Source organism: Camelina sativa, chromosome 15 (genome assembly GCF_000633955.1).
Source record: "Camelina sativa cultivar DH55 chromosome 15, Cs, whole genome shotgun sequence".
Lineage (NCBI taxonomy): Eukaryota > Viridiplantae > Streptophyta > Magnoliopsida > Brassicales > Brassicaceae > Camelina > Camelina sativa.
This window is the reverse complement of record NC_025699.1, coordinates 2481968-2492770: the sequence shown is the minus strand read 5'-3', so window position 1 is coordinate 2492770 and position 10803 is coordinate 2481968. Positions and strand designations below refer to the sequence as shown.

General features: G+C 37.7%; 3 protein-coding genes across 3 annotated transcripts in view; all 3 read left to right on the top strand.

Moving 5' to 3' along the window:
• The window catches only part of LOC104744799 (bifunctional 3-dehydroquinate dehydratase/shikimate dehydrogenase, chloroplastic-like), a 5627-nt gene extending 3006 nt beyond the window's left edge, over window positions 1–2621 (top strand). Inside the window, exons 5-12 of the mRNA XM_010465904.2 lie at window positions 321–437; window positions 522–868; window positions 1021–1084; window positions 1196–1304; window positions 1404–1553; window positions 1719–1867; window positions 2041–2203; window positions 2286–2621. Of these exons, the coding sequence (XP_010464206.1) occupies window positions 321–437; window positions 522–868; window positions 1021–1084; window positions 1196–1304; window positions 1404–1553; window positions 1719–1867; window positions 2041–2203; window positions 2286–2326 (1140 nt within the window). The 3' untranslated portion in view covers window positions 2327–2621. The remainder of the gene's footprint in view (window positions 1–320; window positions 438–521; window positions 869–1020; window positions 1085–1195; window positions 1305–1403; window positions 1554–1718; window positions 1868–2040; window positions 2204–2285) is intronic.
• On the top strand, window positions 3170–7358 carry LOC104744798 (bifunctional 3-dehydroquinate dehydratase/shikimate dehydrogenase, chloroplastic). Its single transcript, XM_010465903.2, has 11 exons — window positions 3170–3524; window positions 4570–4838; window positions 4936–5041; window positions 5127–5345; window positions 5427–5773; window positions 5866–5929; window positions 6038–6149; window positions 6317–6466; window positions 6556–6704; window positions 6811–6973; window positions 7150–7358. The coding sequence occupies exons 1-11, from the start codon at window positions 3351–3353 to the stop codon at window positions 7188–7190; spliced, it is 1794 nt and encodes a 597-aa protein (XP_010464205.1). The 5' UTR covers window positions 3170–3350; the 3' UTR covers window positions 7191–7358.
• LOC104744796 lies at window positions 8019–10803 on the top strand. Its single transcript, XM_019237396.1, has 2 exons — window positions 8019–8126; window positions 8559–10803. Exon 2 carries the CDS (start codon window positions 8634–8636, stop codon window positions 10596–10598), a length of 1965 nt encoding a protein of 654 aa, XP_019092941.1. The 5' UTR covers window positions 8019–8126; window positions 8559–8633; the 3' UTR covers window positions 10599–10803.

The window sequence follows — 10803 nt, the reverse complement described above, 5'->3', positions numbered from 1 at the left end:
ATGTTCTGCTTTTTAGGCCAAAATGGGAAGGTGGTCAATATGGAGGTGATGAGAAGGAGCGACAGGATGTGCTCCGGTTGGCCATGGAGTTGGGAGCTGATTACGTTGATGTTGAACTTCAGGTTAGCGTTGTATAAACTGATGAATTTTGGTATTCAGAAGGTGCTTTTGATGCTAGCTTATCAGTTTCTCTTTACTCTTATGTTCGCATTGTTAAGATTGCAACTGAGTTCATCAGATCGATTGAAGGAAAGAAGCCTGAGAATTTCAGAGTAATTGTTTCATCGCACAACTATGAGAATACCCCTTCCGTTGAAGATCTCAATGACCTTGTTGCAAGAATACAACAGACTGGAGCGGACATAGTGAAGATTGCTACTACTGCTGTGGACATCACAGATGTTGCTCGCATGTTCCATATAACCTCAAATGCTCAAGTAAGTGTCTTGCTTACCAGCATGAAGTAAATCAAGTGTTTGCCGACCTCTGAATGTGATTCCTTGTTGTCACACAAATCTCAGGTTCCCACAATTGGGCTTACTATGGGCGAAAGAGGTCTAATGTCTCGGATTCTTTGTTCCAAATTTGGTGGTTATTTGACCTTTGGCACCTTAGATTCTGGAAAAGTTTCTGCGCCAGGTCAACCAACGATCAAAGATCTGTTGGATCTTTACAACTTTAGAACAATTGGTCCTGACACAGAGGTGTATGGAATTATTGGCAAGCCTGTCAGTCACAGCAAATCACCTATTGTTCACAATCAAGCTTTCAAATCAGTTGGATTTAATGGAGTATATGTTCACTTGTTAGTTGATAATCTTGCAAACTTTCTCCAAGTATACTCAGCCGCTGGTTTCGCTGGATTCAGGTAAGCGATAACGGTGACAAATAAGTTATTCTCCAGAGTAAACAATTCTGAAGTAATGAACAGAATAGTCCACATTTTACTTTTACGTTTTAAGGTTTGCATGGGAATAGAATAATTTTTGGGTGAATGATATAAACTTGTTTTACCTGCAGCTGTACAATTCCTCACAAAGAAGCTGCGGTGGAATGTTGTGACGAGGTTGATCCATTGGCAAAGGTCTGGTTTCCTAATAATCACCAGATAATTTTGATAGTAACCCTAAGCACTAGCAGATAGAATATTTCATACTGTTTCACCCTGAATGTTTGATTTTTTATTATCTTACAGTCTATAGGAGCTGTGAACACTATACTAAGGAGAAAAAGCGACGGGAAGTTGTTGGGTTACAACACTGATTGTTTTGGTTCCATTTCTGCTATTGAGGATGGCCTACGAAGTAAGTTCTATGTTCACAGTTTCCATCTTTTTGTTGCTTCTCGTGGAAAAGTTTCGGTTTTTAGTAATGAAGCCTTTTTCTTTTGCTTTTATTTTTCAGGCTCAGGTGATCCAAGCAGTGACCCTTCCTCTTCTTCGCCATTAGCCGGTAAAACAGTAGTGGTTATTGGTGCTGGTGGAGCAGGCAAGGCACTTGCTTATGGTGCAAAAGAAAAGGGGGCCAAAGTTGTAATTGCTAATCGAACTTACGGTAAAATTACATTTCCTAAACTGGCGCTTTCCCCTTTAAATATAACTCTTGCCAGTCATGCTCAGCCTTGATAATACTCTTCATCTTATCACTTTTTAGCTGTCATGTTTGCGGTTGTAATTGATGATGTGGTTTTTTTGTCTGCCTGATGTTGTGTTTCTAAAGAACGAGCACTAGAACTCGCGGAAGCAATTGGAGGCAAAGCGTTATCTCTCGCGGATTTAGATAGCTTTCACCCAGAAGATGGCATGGTTTTGGCCAACACCACATCCATGGGTATGCAACCAAATGTTAGTGAGACTCCCATTTCCAAGGTAAGCTCTCCTTATAACAACTCTTTCCTAATGTTATCTATCGACAGCGAAAGAGTGGATATTTTATTTCCTGTTATGTAAAGAATTAATTCCGGTCTTATCACCTGCAAACTCTCTTCAGATCTTTAATCTATAAGACAAATCAGTAAGCTAGGTTGTCTTTGTTTCTGCAGCATGCATTGAAGCACTACGCATTGGTATTTGATGCGGTCTACACTCCTAGAATCACTCGGCTGTTACAAGAAGCAGACGAATGCGGAGCCATAACAGTCTCGGGCTCAGAGATGTTTGTCAGGCAGGCTTACGAGCAGTTTGAGATATTCACCGGTTTGCCTGGTAAGTGACTCGTATGAAACAAAACTCATGTCTTCTGTTCCATAAAACTTAAAACTGACTTTATGTTGAATTGTTTGTGTAGCTCCAAAGGAACTCTTCTGGCAGATCATGTCCAACTACTGAGACATACTTAAGTGTGTGTCTTGTGTGTCTGTGTGTATGTTCTTCTTCCAAGGGAACTCGATAGAATTGCCAATTGTATTTTCCGAGAGTGTCCTGTTTTTGAGGCGATAGCTGATTGTTACTGTGTAATCTTATCATGTAAAATCTAATACATCTCGCTAGAATCCGATACATGGCTAAGATTCTATATGTAATTCGCCACACTTCTACAAGCGTTAATATTTGATGAAAGTACAACAATACCTCCCATATCAGAATATTGTAATCTTTCTTAAATAATTCAACTTTTGTGACACTAATATGTATAGAATGAGAGGTGTTTTTGTTCTACCTTCTGAATGTGTTTTAAAAAAGAAAAGAAAAAATACACATGTGGTGGTTAAACAACTGCTTCTACCAATATGGACCTCACTAGAAAAAGCCAAAAAATACTAGAGCCACAAAAGATAAGGCTCGAAAGATGGCTGAGATACAACAAAACAAAGGCAGAGGATTAAACCAATCTCACTGGCAAATAACTCTTCCAACTACTCCGAATAACCTAAGTCTACAGAGTACAGTGTATTGGGAGGCGAAGCAGTTGGATTTCGTCACGCTTTGAGTAATGGAGATAGGCTCCTTTTGGTTCACGTGTCTCATTTGCCAAAAATATAAATGAGAGGTGTGTGTATACGTCTCTTGGCATTTGGAAAAATTAGTAGATTTTTTCCAACTAAAGTAAGCAATAAAGCAAACTTCTGGTAGACTGCAGTTCTTTTCTTTTTGATTATTATTCTCCTTTTCCATGAGGGTAAAACTAAAAAGTCTCTAGTAAAAGAAACAAAAAGACCAAACCGGCATATAATATTCTACAGTAAAAAAACAAAACTGTTAAGCCAACCACCATTTTAAGTCTATATATATATATAGCAATACCAAAAGACTACTAGTCTAATAATTGCAAACGACTGGGAAATAAACAAGACAAGAAGAAGAAGAAGAAGAAAAATAAGCTTCAAACTTGAGAAAGTTTGAAAAGAGCCGCATGGTCATTGGCTTGGGTTTTATGGCAGCTGCTTCAACTAGTGTGGGCTCCAACTTTCCTTCTTTGGTCACCGATCTTGCTGTCCGGTTCAGATCGAATGCCTTCTTCACCAAGAATCCACCGGTTTCCGTTGTGTTCTCAGGTCGTCGGAGTTTGAAACCAAACAATGCTTTTGTAAGTGACTAGCCTTGTTAATATACACAATAAATATGGTAGATCTAGTATGATTGTCGTTTACATATATATACAAATATATAGTATCTTACATATACAAAATAAGTGTACTTACGATATATATTTTTTCTTTCCGGACAATCGGTTAACCTAACATGGTCGAGTAAAGCCAGTTAGACTAAAAATTTGTCTTCACAATTCACAAACGAAATATATTATAATTAATCAAATTTGTTTCGAAAGATATAACCATCTCTAATCCATCTCTATACTCATTTCTGAAATAGAGTTTAGAGTTTGATTTGCTCTAACCCATCTCCATTTTCATATGCAAAATATAAATTTAAAATATGTTTATTATATTTTATATTTTACTTATAATTTACACTAAATAGATAAATTGGTTGGTGATGCTACCTAATTAGCTCTCTCAAGTAGGAGTAGGACATGTGGGAAACTTATTTAAGTACGGTGCATGTCAGGAACCCACCATTTTTTGGAAACACATGACAATAAGGGAAGCGTGAGGGCCATGCACCATCACGACTAAGCACTACCCTTTTTTTTTTTTTCACAGCGACCGAACACTATCTAGTGGCTGTGTTTTTTCCTCTAGCATAAAGAGAGCCAAAAATATAGTACCGTCGCAATAATTTTAAGGGTTGTTAATAAAAATGTTGTACATGTATTGTATTATTTAAAAAACTTTATACTTTACAATCTTTTTTTTAATCCTTTCAGTCAGTCCAATAAAAATCCTGCTAGCTTTGTTCAAAAAAAAAAAAAAAGTATAATACATTTAACATTATAAAGTCTCGAAAGTGATGGATTTGGGCAACTTGCTTGTCCTACAGGTTGTAAAGCAACTAAACAACTATGAACTTGTCAGTTTTGTCACTATCGTCATGAATATATGGATAGACTTTTTTATTCTACATAACCAAAGTACTCACAAATTTCGTTTTGAACACATTAGTTGGTTTGACACTACAACTGATATGACAAATCTAGATTGTGACTTTATATCTTGTTTGCAACGTGTAAGGTGGTTTCAAATTCCACGGAAGTGACGATCAGAAACAAAGAAAAAATGAAAATTCCAAGAACCAAAGAAACTGTGAAGAATCATAGTTTGATTTGTGTCCCCCTGATGGCGAACTCAATAGACAAAATGGTGACTGAAATGTTCAAAGCCCATGAATTGGGTGCGGACTTGGTGGAAATTCGATTGGACGCTCTAACAGTATTCAACCCTCTTGAGGATCTGAAAACCATTATACAACAATGTCCTCTACCAACTTTGTTCACCTACAGGTTTGTGTCATAGGACATTTAATGAATTATTATGGTTTGTTTGTGTGTACATGCATGATGCATTATGAGTAATGTTAATGTTCGTATGATGATCTAGACCAAAGTGGGAAGGTGGTCATTACGAAGGCAATGATAATGAACGACAAGATGTGCTACGCTTAGCTATGGAGTTAGGAGCTAATTATGTTGATATTGAATTTCAGGTCACATATTATAACTTAATAATTCCTCTTTTTTTTTGGATTGATGCTATAATAATTAATGAGTTTGACTTCTTCGTATGATAAGGTTGCAAGTGAGTTCATCAAATCGATTCATGGAAAGAAGCCTGAAAATTTTAAAGTCATTGTTTCATCGCACAACTATAAGGATACTCCTAGTGTTGAGGATCTCGAAGACCTTGTTGCAAGAATACAACAAACTGGAGCTGATATAGTAAAAATTGTTACGACTGCTGTTAACATCACAGATGTTGCTCGCGTTTTCCATATAACCTCAAATTCTCAAGTAAGTGCAATACATAATCTAGATAAAATTTGGATCTCTACCCGTTGCAAATATGGACTACTATCTCACTGAAACGTTCAGGTTCCCACAATTGGATTAGCTATGGGTGAAAGAGGTCTAATTTCTTGGATACTAAGTTCGAAATTTGGTGGATATTTGACATATGCCACTTTGGAGTCCGAAAAGATGAACGCACTTGGTCAACCAACGGTTAATGATCTGTTGGATCTTTACAACTTTAGAAAGATTGGTACTAAGACTAAAGTATATGGAGTTGTGGGAAATCCTATTAGTCACAGTAGATCACCTCTTATATACAATCGAGGTTTCAAAACAATTGGCTATGATGGAGTGTATATCCACATGTTAGCCGATAATATTGCTAGCTTTCTTGGAGCATACGCATCTCTTGATTTCGTTGGATTCAGGTACATAACCTTTTTTTTTTTTTATTGAAAAAATTACATATTTTCATTAAATATCCAAGAAAATTGAATAGAGCACTTGTGTTGACATGCAGCTGTGCAATTCCTTATAAGGAAGATGCATTGAAATGTTGTGATGAAGTTGATCCATTAGCAAAAGTATGATATGCTAATCATGACCTAAAATCATTATCATATAGCATATATATATATATATCATCATCGTCTTAGTAATATTGCTGAAATGCGTAGTGCATTATCTTATAGTCTGTAGGAGCTGTGAACACAATACGAAGGAGAGAAAGCGATGGAAAATTGTTGGGTTACAACACGGATTGTTATGGTGCTATTTCTGCTATTGAGGATGGCTTGCGTAGTAGTAAGTTCTCTGTTTTCATTAAATATTTACTATAGTTTTCGATGTGGGATTCTTTATCAAGTTATATATATATCCTTTTTTTTTTATTATCCGATGTGGGATTCTTTATGTAACTTCATTGAATATTCTCTCTTCTGGTGTGTTTTATTTTTGTTTGGTCCTTCCAGGCTTTGATGATCCGAGCAATGTTCCTTCCTTGTCGTCGCCATTAGCTGGTAAAACAGTAGTGATTATTGGTGCTGGTGGTGCAGGCAGAGCACTTGCTTATGGTGCAAAAGAAAAGGGAGCTAACGTTTTTATTGCTAATAGGACTTACGGTATAATTAAGCTTCATCAAGTACAAAATTTTCACTTTTAACATTATGTCATATTTTATCTTGACACTTCCTTTTTTTTTGTTTGGTAGAACGAGCCGTAGAACTAGCGGATTCAATTGGAGGCAAAGCCATATCGCTAGCGGATATAGATGATTTTCATCAGGAAGATGGGATGATTCTGGTCAACACCACATCAATGGGCATGCAGCCAAATGTCGATTTGACTCCCATTTCCAAGGTACATTTTTCGTATATGCCTTACCATTGTTGAAATCTTTTTGTGTTCTCTCTAGAGGCAAATTTAAAAAAACTAGAATATTTTCTTTGTTGATGGGATCGGATAGCATGCATTGAAGCACTATTCATTAGTATTTGATGCGGTCTATACTCCGAAGATGACGAGACTCTTACGAGAAGCAGAAGAATCAGGAGCCAAGATAGTCGTCGGTTCGGAGATGTTTGTCCGACAGGCGCTTGAGCAGTTCGAGCTTTTAACCGATTTGCCCGGTATGATCGATAGAGATCATAAAGATAGATATATAAAAAAAAAAAACAAAAAACATGTCTCGTTAAAAAAAAAAAAAGGAAGCTGACTTTGCTAATCACATAAGCTAAAAATAAGAGATTCTTTTATTTTTTTTTCACCAATTATGATATAATATTGTGAATGTTGTTGTGTGCAGCTCCAGAGGAACTCTTCAGGCAAATCATGACAAAGTACTAGAAGAGATTTTGATGGCTGATTCAATAAATTTTGGTGAATGTGCGTTGTATGACATATACCACTGATTCAATATTTTACGAGAATGTGCGTTGTATGTTGTATCATATACCACTGAGTCACTAACAATGTAATAAATTAATTCAATAATTACAAATTTACAACAATAAACGACACTGAAACTACAATAAATCCCTTAAATTTATTTAAATCCAAATCTAACCCAAAATAATGTGCGAAAATTTGGTATATTTTCCCGGTTTATTTTTGTTATACAATACTGTAATAATTGAAAGAAAATTTTATTTGGCACGAAGGGTTTTTTTTGTTTCCCGCCAAAGCAAAAAAAAAAAGAATTGGGGGAAAAAGAGGAATGACAATTTAACCCGCCAACTTGAAAAATGAATCAGTCTCGAAAAAAAACAAAAAGGGGTACTTCACTTACACACGTACTTTATAACTTGGTCATCAGTTTTATGTTTGAGTTTGTTTTCTTTTCCCGGCCAGACAAAATCTCTCTACACACCGTTTCGTCTTCCCTCGGCAAAGTAAGCTTCCTTTTTATTTACTTCTTCTTCTTCTTCTTCATGTTCCAGTACTGATTTGAAATCTCCGATCAGAATGATTAGGAATCTTTTAGGATCTGAATCTGACTCTTCACGTTGCGTTTGTTCCTTTTGTCTATTTTTTTTTTTTTTCTTTTCTTCTCCCAATTGTTTAGGATAAAACTGAGTGTAAATTTGCGAATCTCAATTCTAACAAAAGTTGGAGGGTTTATCTGCAATTAATTTAAAATACGTCATTTTCTTTTTCTTTCAATTAACCCCAAAACTTAATCAAATCTATTGGGGATGGGCTTTTCCAGTTTCACATCAGAGAGACGTCGTGAACTTTAGTCGGAATCCTCCTTCCTCTCCGCCGTTCGGTTAACTCCCGCCAGTAAGTTTCTCAAAATATTCTCCATTGAGTAAATTCGTTAAATCGTCAGATCCTCTAAATATATTATAATTTTGGGGGGATTGATTCCTCCTCTGTTTCATTCGCCGCCGGTATCGCCGTGTTCGAATTTTTCAATTCCACGATGAATTCGTCGTTTAACTCTCGTTTTGTTTTAATTCTCCTCTGATTTTATCACTTCTGACTTGAAATGGTATCTCTAGAGAACGTAAGACACATGTCTAGGGTTTCTAATTTTTTTTTTTTTTTAATTTGGGTTTCCTTCAATCCTCTCCTCTTATGTTACAGTAAGGAACGTTTTCTCTGATTTACGTGCATCCATGTTTTGGTTTTGCAATTATACTATAGTTTGTAGTTTGTATATAGCACAAGGATCTCTAATTGAAACAAGTTTGATCTCATTTTATTATGTAGCAGGATCAGAGCAGGGGTCATTTACATCACTCTCTCGGGTTTGGGGGTTTCTATGATACTTATGCTTGATTGATTATGAGTATCAATAGAGATGAGGCTCTTAGAGCCAAAGATTTAGCGGAGGGTTTGATGAAAAAGACTGATTTTACTGCTGCACGTAAGCTTGCTTTGAAGGCTCAAAAAATGGATGCCAGCCTTGATAACATATCTCGTATGATTATGGTCTGTGATGTTCACTGTGCTGCAACGGAGAAGTTGTTTGGCACTGAGATGGATTGGTACGGTATACTTCAGGTTGAGCAGAGCGCTGATGATGTTATCCTCAAGAGACAGTACAAGAGGCTTGCGCTTCTTCTCCACCCTGATAAAAACAAGCTCCCTGGTGCTGAATCTGCTTTTAAATTGATTGGTGACGCTCAGAGGATACTTTTGGACAAAGAGAAAAGGAAGCTTCATGACGTTAAACGCAGAAGTTGGAGAAAGCCTGCACCTGGACCACCGTATAGAACCCAACAGGTGCCGAATTATAACACACAGCCTGTGTTCCGGGCAAGCGTTAATAACAGGAATATCTTCACTGAATTGAGACCTGAAAACGGCCATCCTTACCAGAAAGCTCATGCCCAACCAGCTTCTTTCGGTCACCGTGCAACCTTTTGGACATCTTGTGCCTTCTGCCCGGCGAGGTGGGAATATAGTCGGGAATATGTCAACAAGGAAGTCACTTGTGCGTCTTGTAAAAAACAGTTCACTTCTTATGAAATATCTTCGCAGAATGCACCACCAGGGAAAGGATCATATCAGACTACATCCTTCCCGCAACAGAACAAATTTCCAGACCAAAAGGCTTACAGTGAACCGCAAAAAGGCGAGTTTCCAAAGCGTCCAGAACATCCTCCCAAAGTTTCCTCTACAAAGGCGAGTTTTCCTATGCCGGGCTCTACTGCAAAAAACACTGGGAAGAGGAAGAGAAAGAATATAATTGAATGTAGTGAAAGCTCTGATAGTGAAAGTAGCAGTGAGTCAGAAGATGATGTGGTCAATGATACTGTGGCAGCACGAGATTTGGGGTCCAAAGGAGGAGAGAAGCCTCGGAGGTCAGTCCGTAGCAAGCAGAAGGTTTCCTATAACGAGAATCTGAGTGATGATGATGTAGACTTAGTACCTGAAAACGGTGAAGAGAAAGAAGAGGAAAAGCAGATGCATGAGGAGCATAGCTCAACTGAGAGAATAAACACGGAAGAGAAGATAAAAGAAGACCCGGTGGAAACCCCTGCTGGTGCGAGTGGTTCAGAGGACGATTTGAGTTCAGAGAGTGGAGCACAACCAAATTTGATAAACTATGATGATCCTGATTTTAGTGACTTCGATAAGTTGAGGGAAAAAAGCTGTTTTCAAGTCGGCCAGATGTGGGCTGTTTATGATGAAGACGAGGGAATGCCTAGATTTTATGCTATCATAAGAAAAGTAACAACTCCTGATTTCATGATTAAGTACGTATGGTTAGAGGTAGACCAAGATGAAGAGAATGAAAGACCAAATTTACCTGTCTCTGTTGGTAAGTTTGAAGTAGGGAATATGGAAGAGACGAAGGAGTGTTCCATTTTCTCACATTTGGTCCGCAGCACAACAAGAGTCAGGGGTCGAAAGTTTAAAGTATTCCCAAAGAAAGGAGAAATATGGGCCCTTTTCAAGAACTGGGACATCAAATGGTCGGCTGAAGCAGTTTCTCCTCTTAAGTACGAGTATGAATTTGTTGAGATACTGTCTGATCATGTAGAGGGAGCCACGGTATCAGTTGGGTTCTTGTCTAAAGTGAAAGGCTTTAAATGTGTTTTCTGTCCAATGCCAAAGGATGAATCAAACACTTTTGAGATTCCACCTCATGAGTTCTGTAGGTTCTCACACAGTATTCCGTCATTCAGATTAAATGGAACAGAAGGAATAGGCGTAACCGAGGGTTGGTATGAGCTTGATCCAGCTGCTTTACCGGTCTCTGTCTCTCAAAATCTATCAAGAGAAGAAGCAGCTCAAGACTAAGACCATCAATCTCCACCTTCAGGATCTGCCTCTTGATATTATCTCAATCAGAGGCTCTGTTGTGTTCATGAATTGCTAAAGTCACGATTTTTGGAGCCTGTTTTATTTTGTTCAGGCGTACGTACAGGTTTACTGACAAGGGAAACCAAAGCTCCTCAAGAGGCGTCGATAAGCTTGATCCCTCTTTGTTGTTTTGTGACATGAT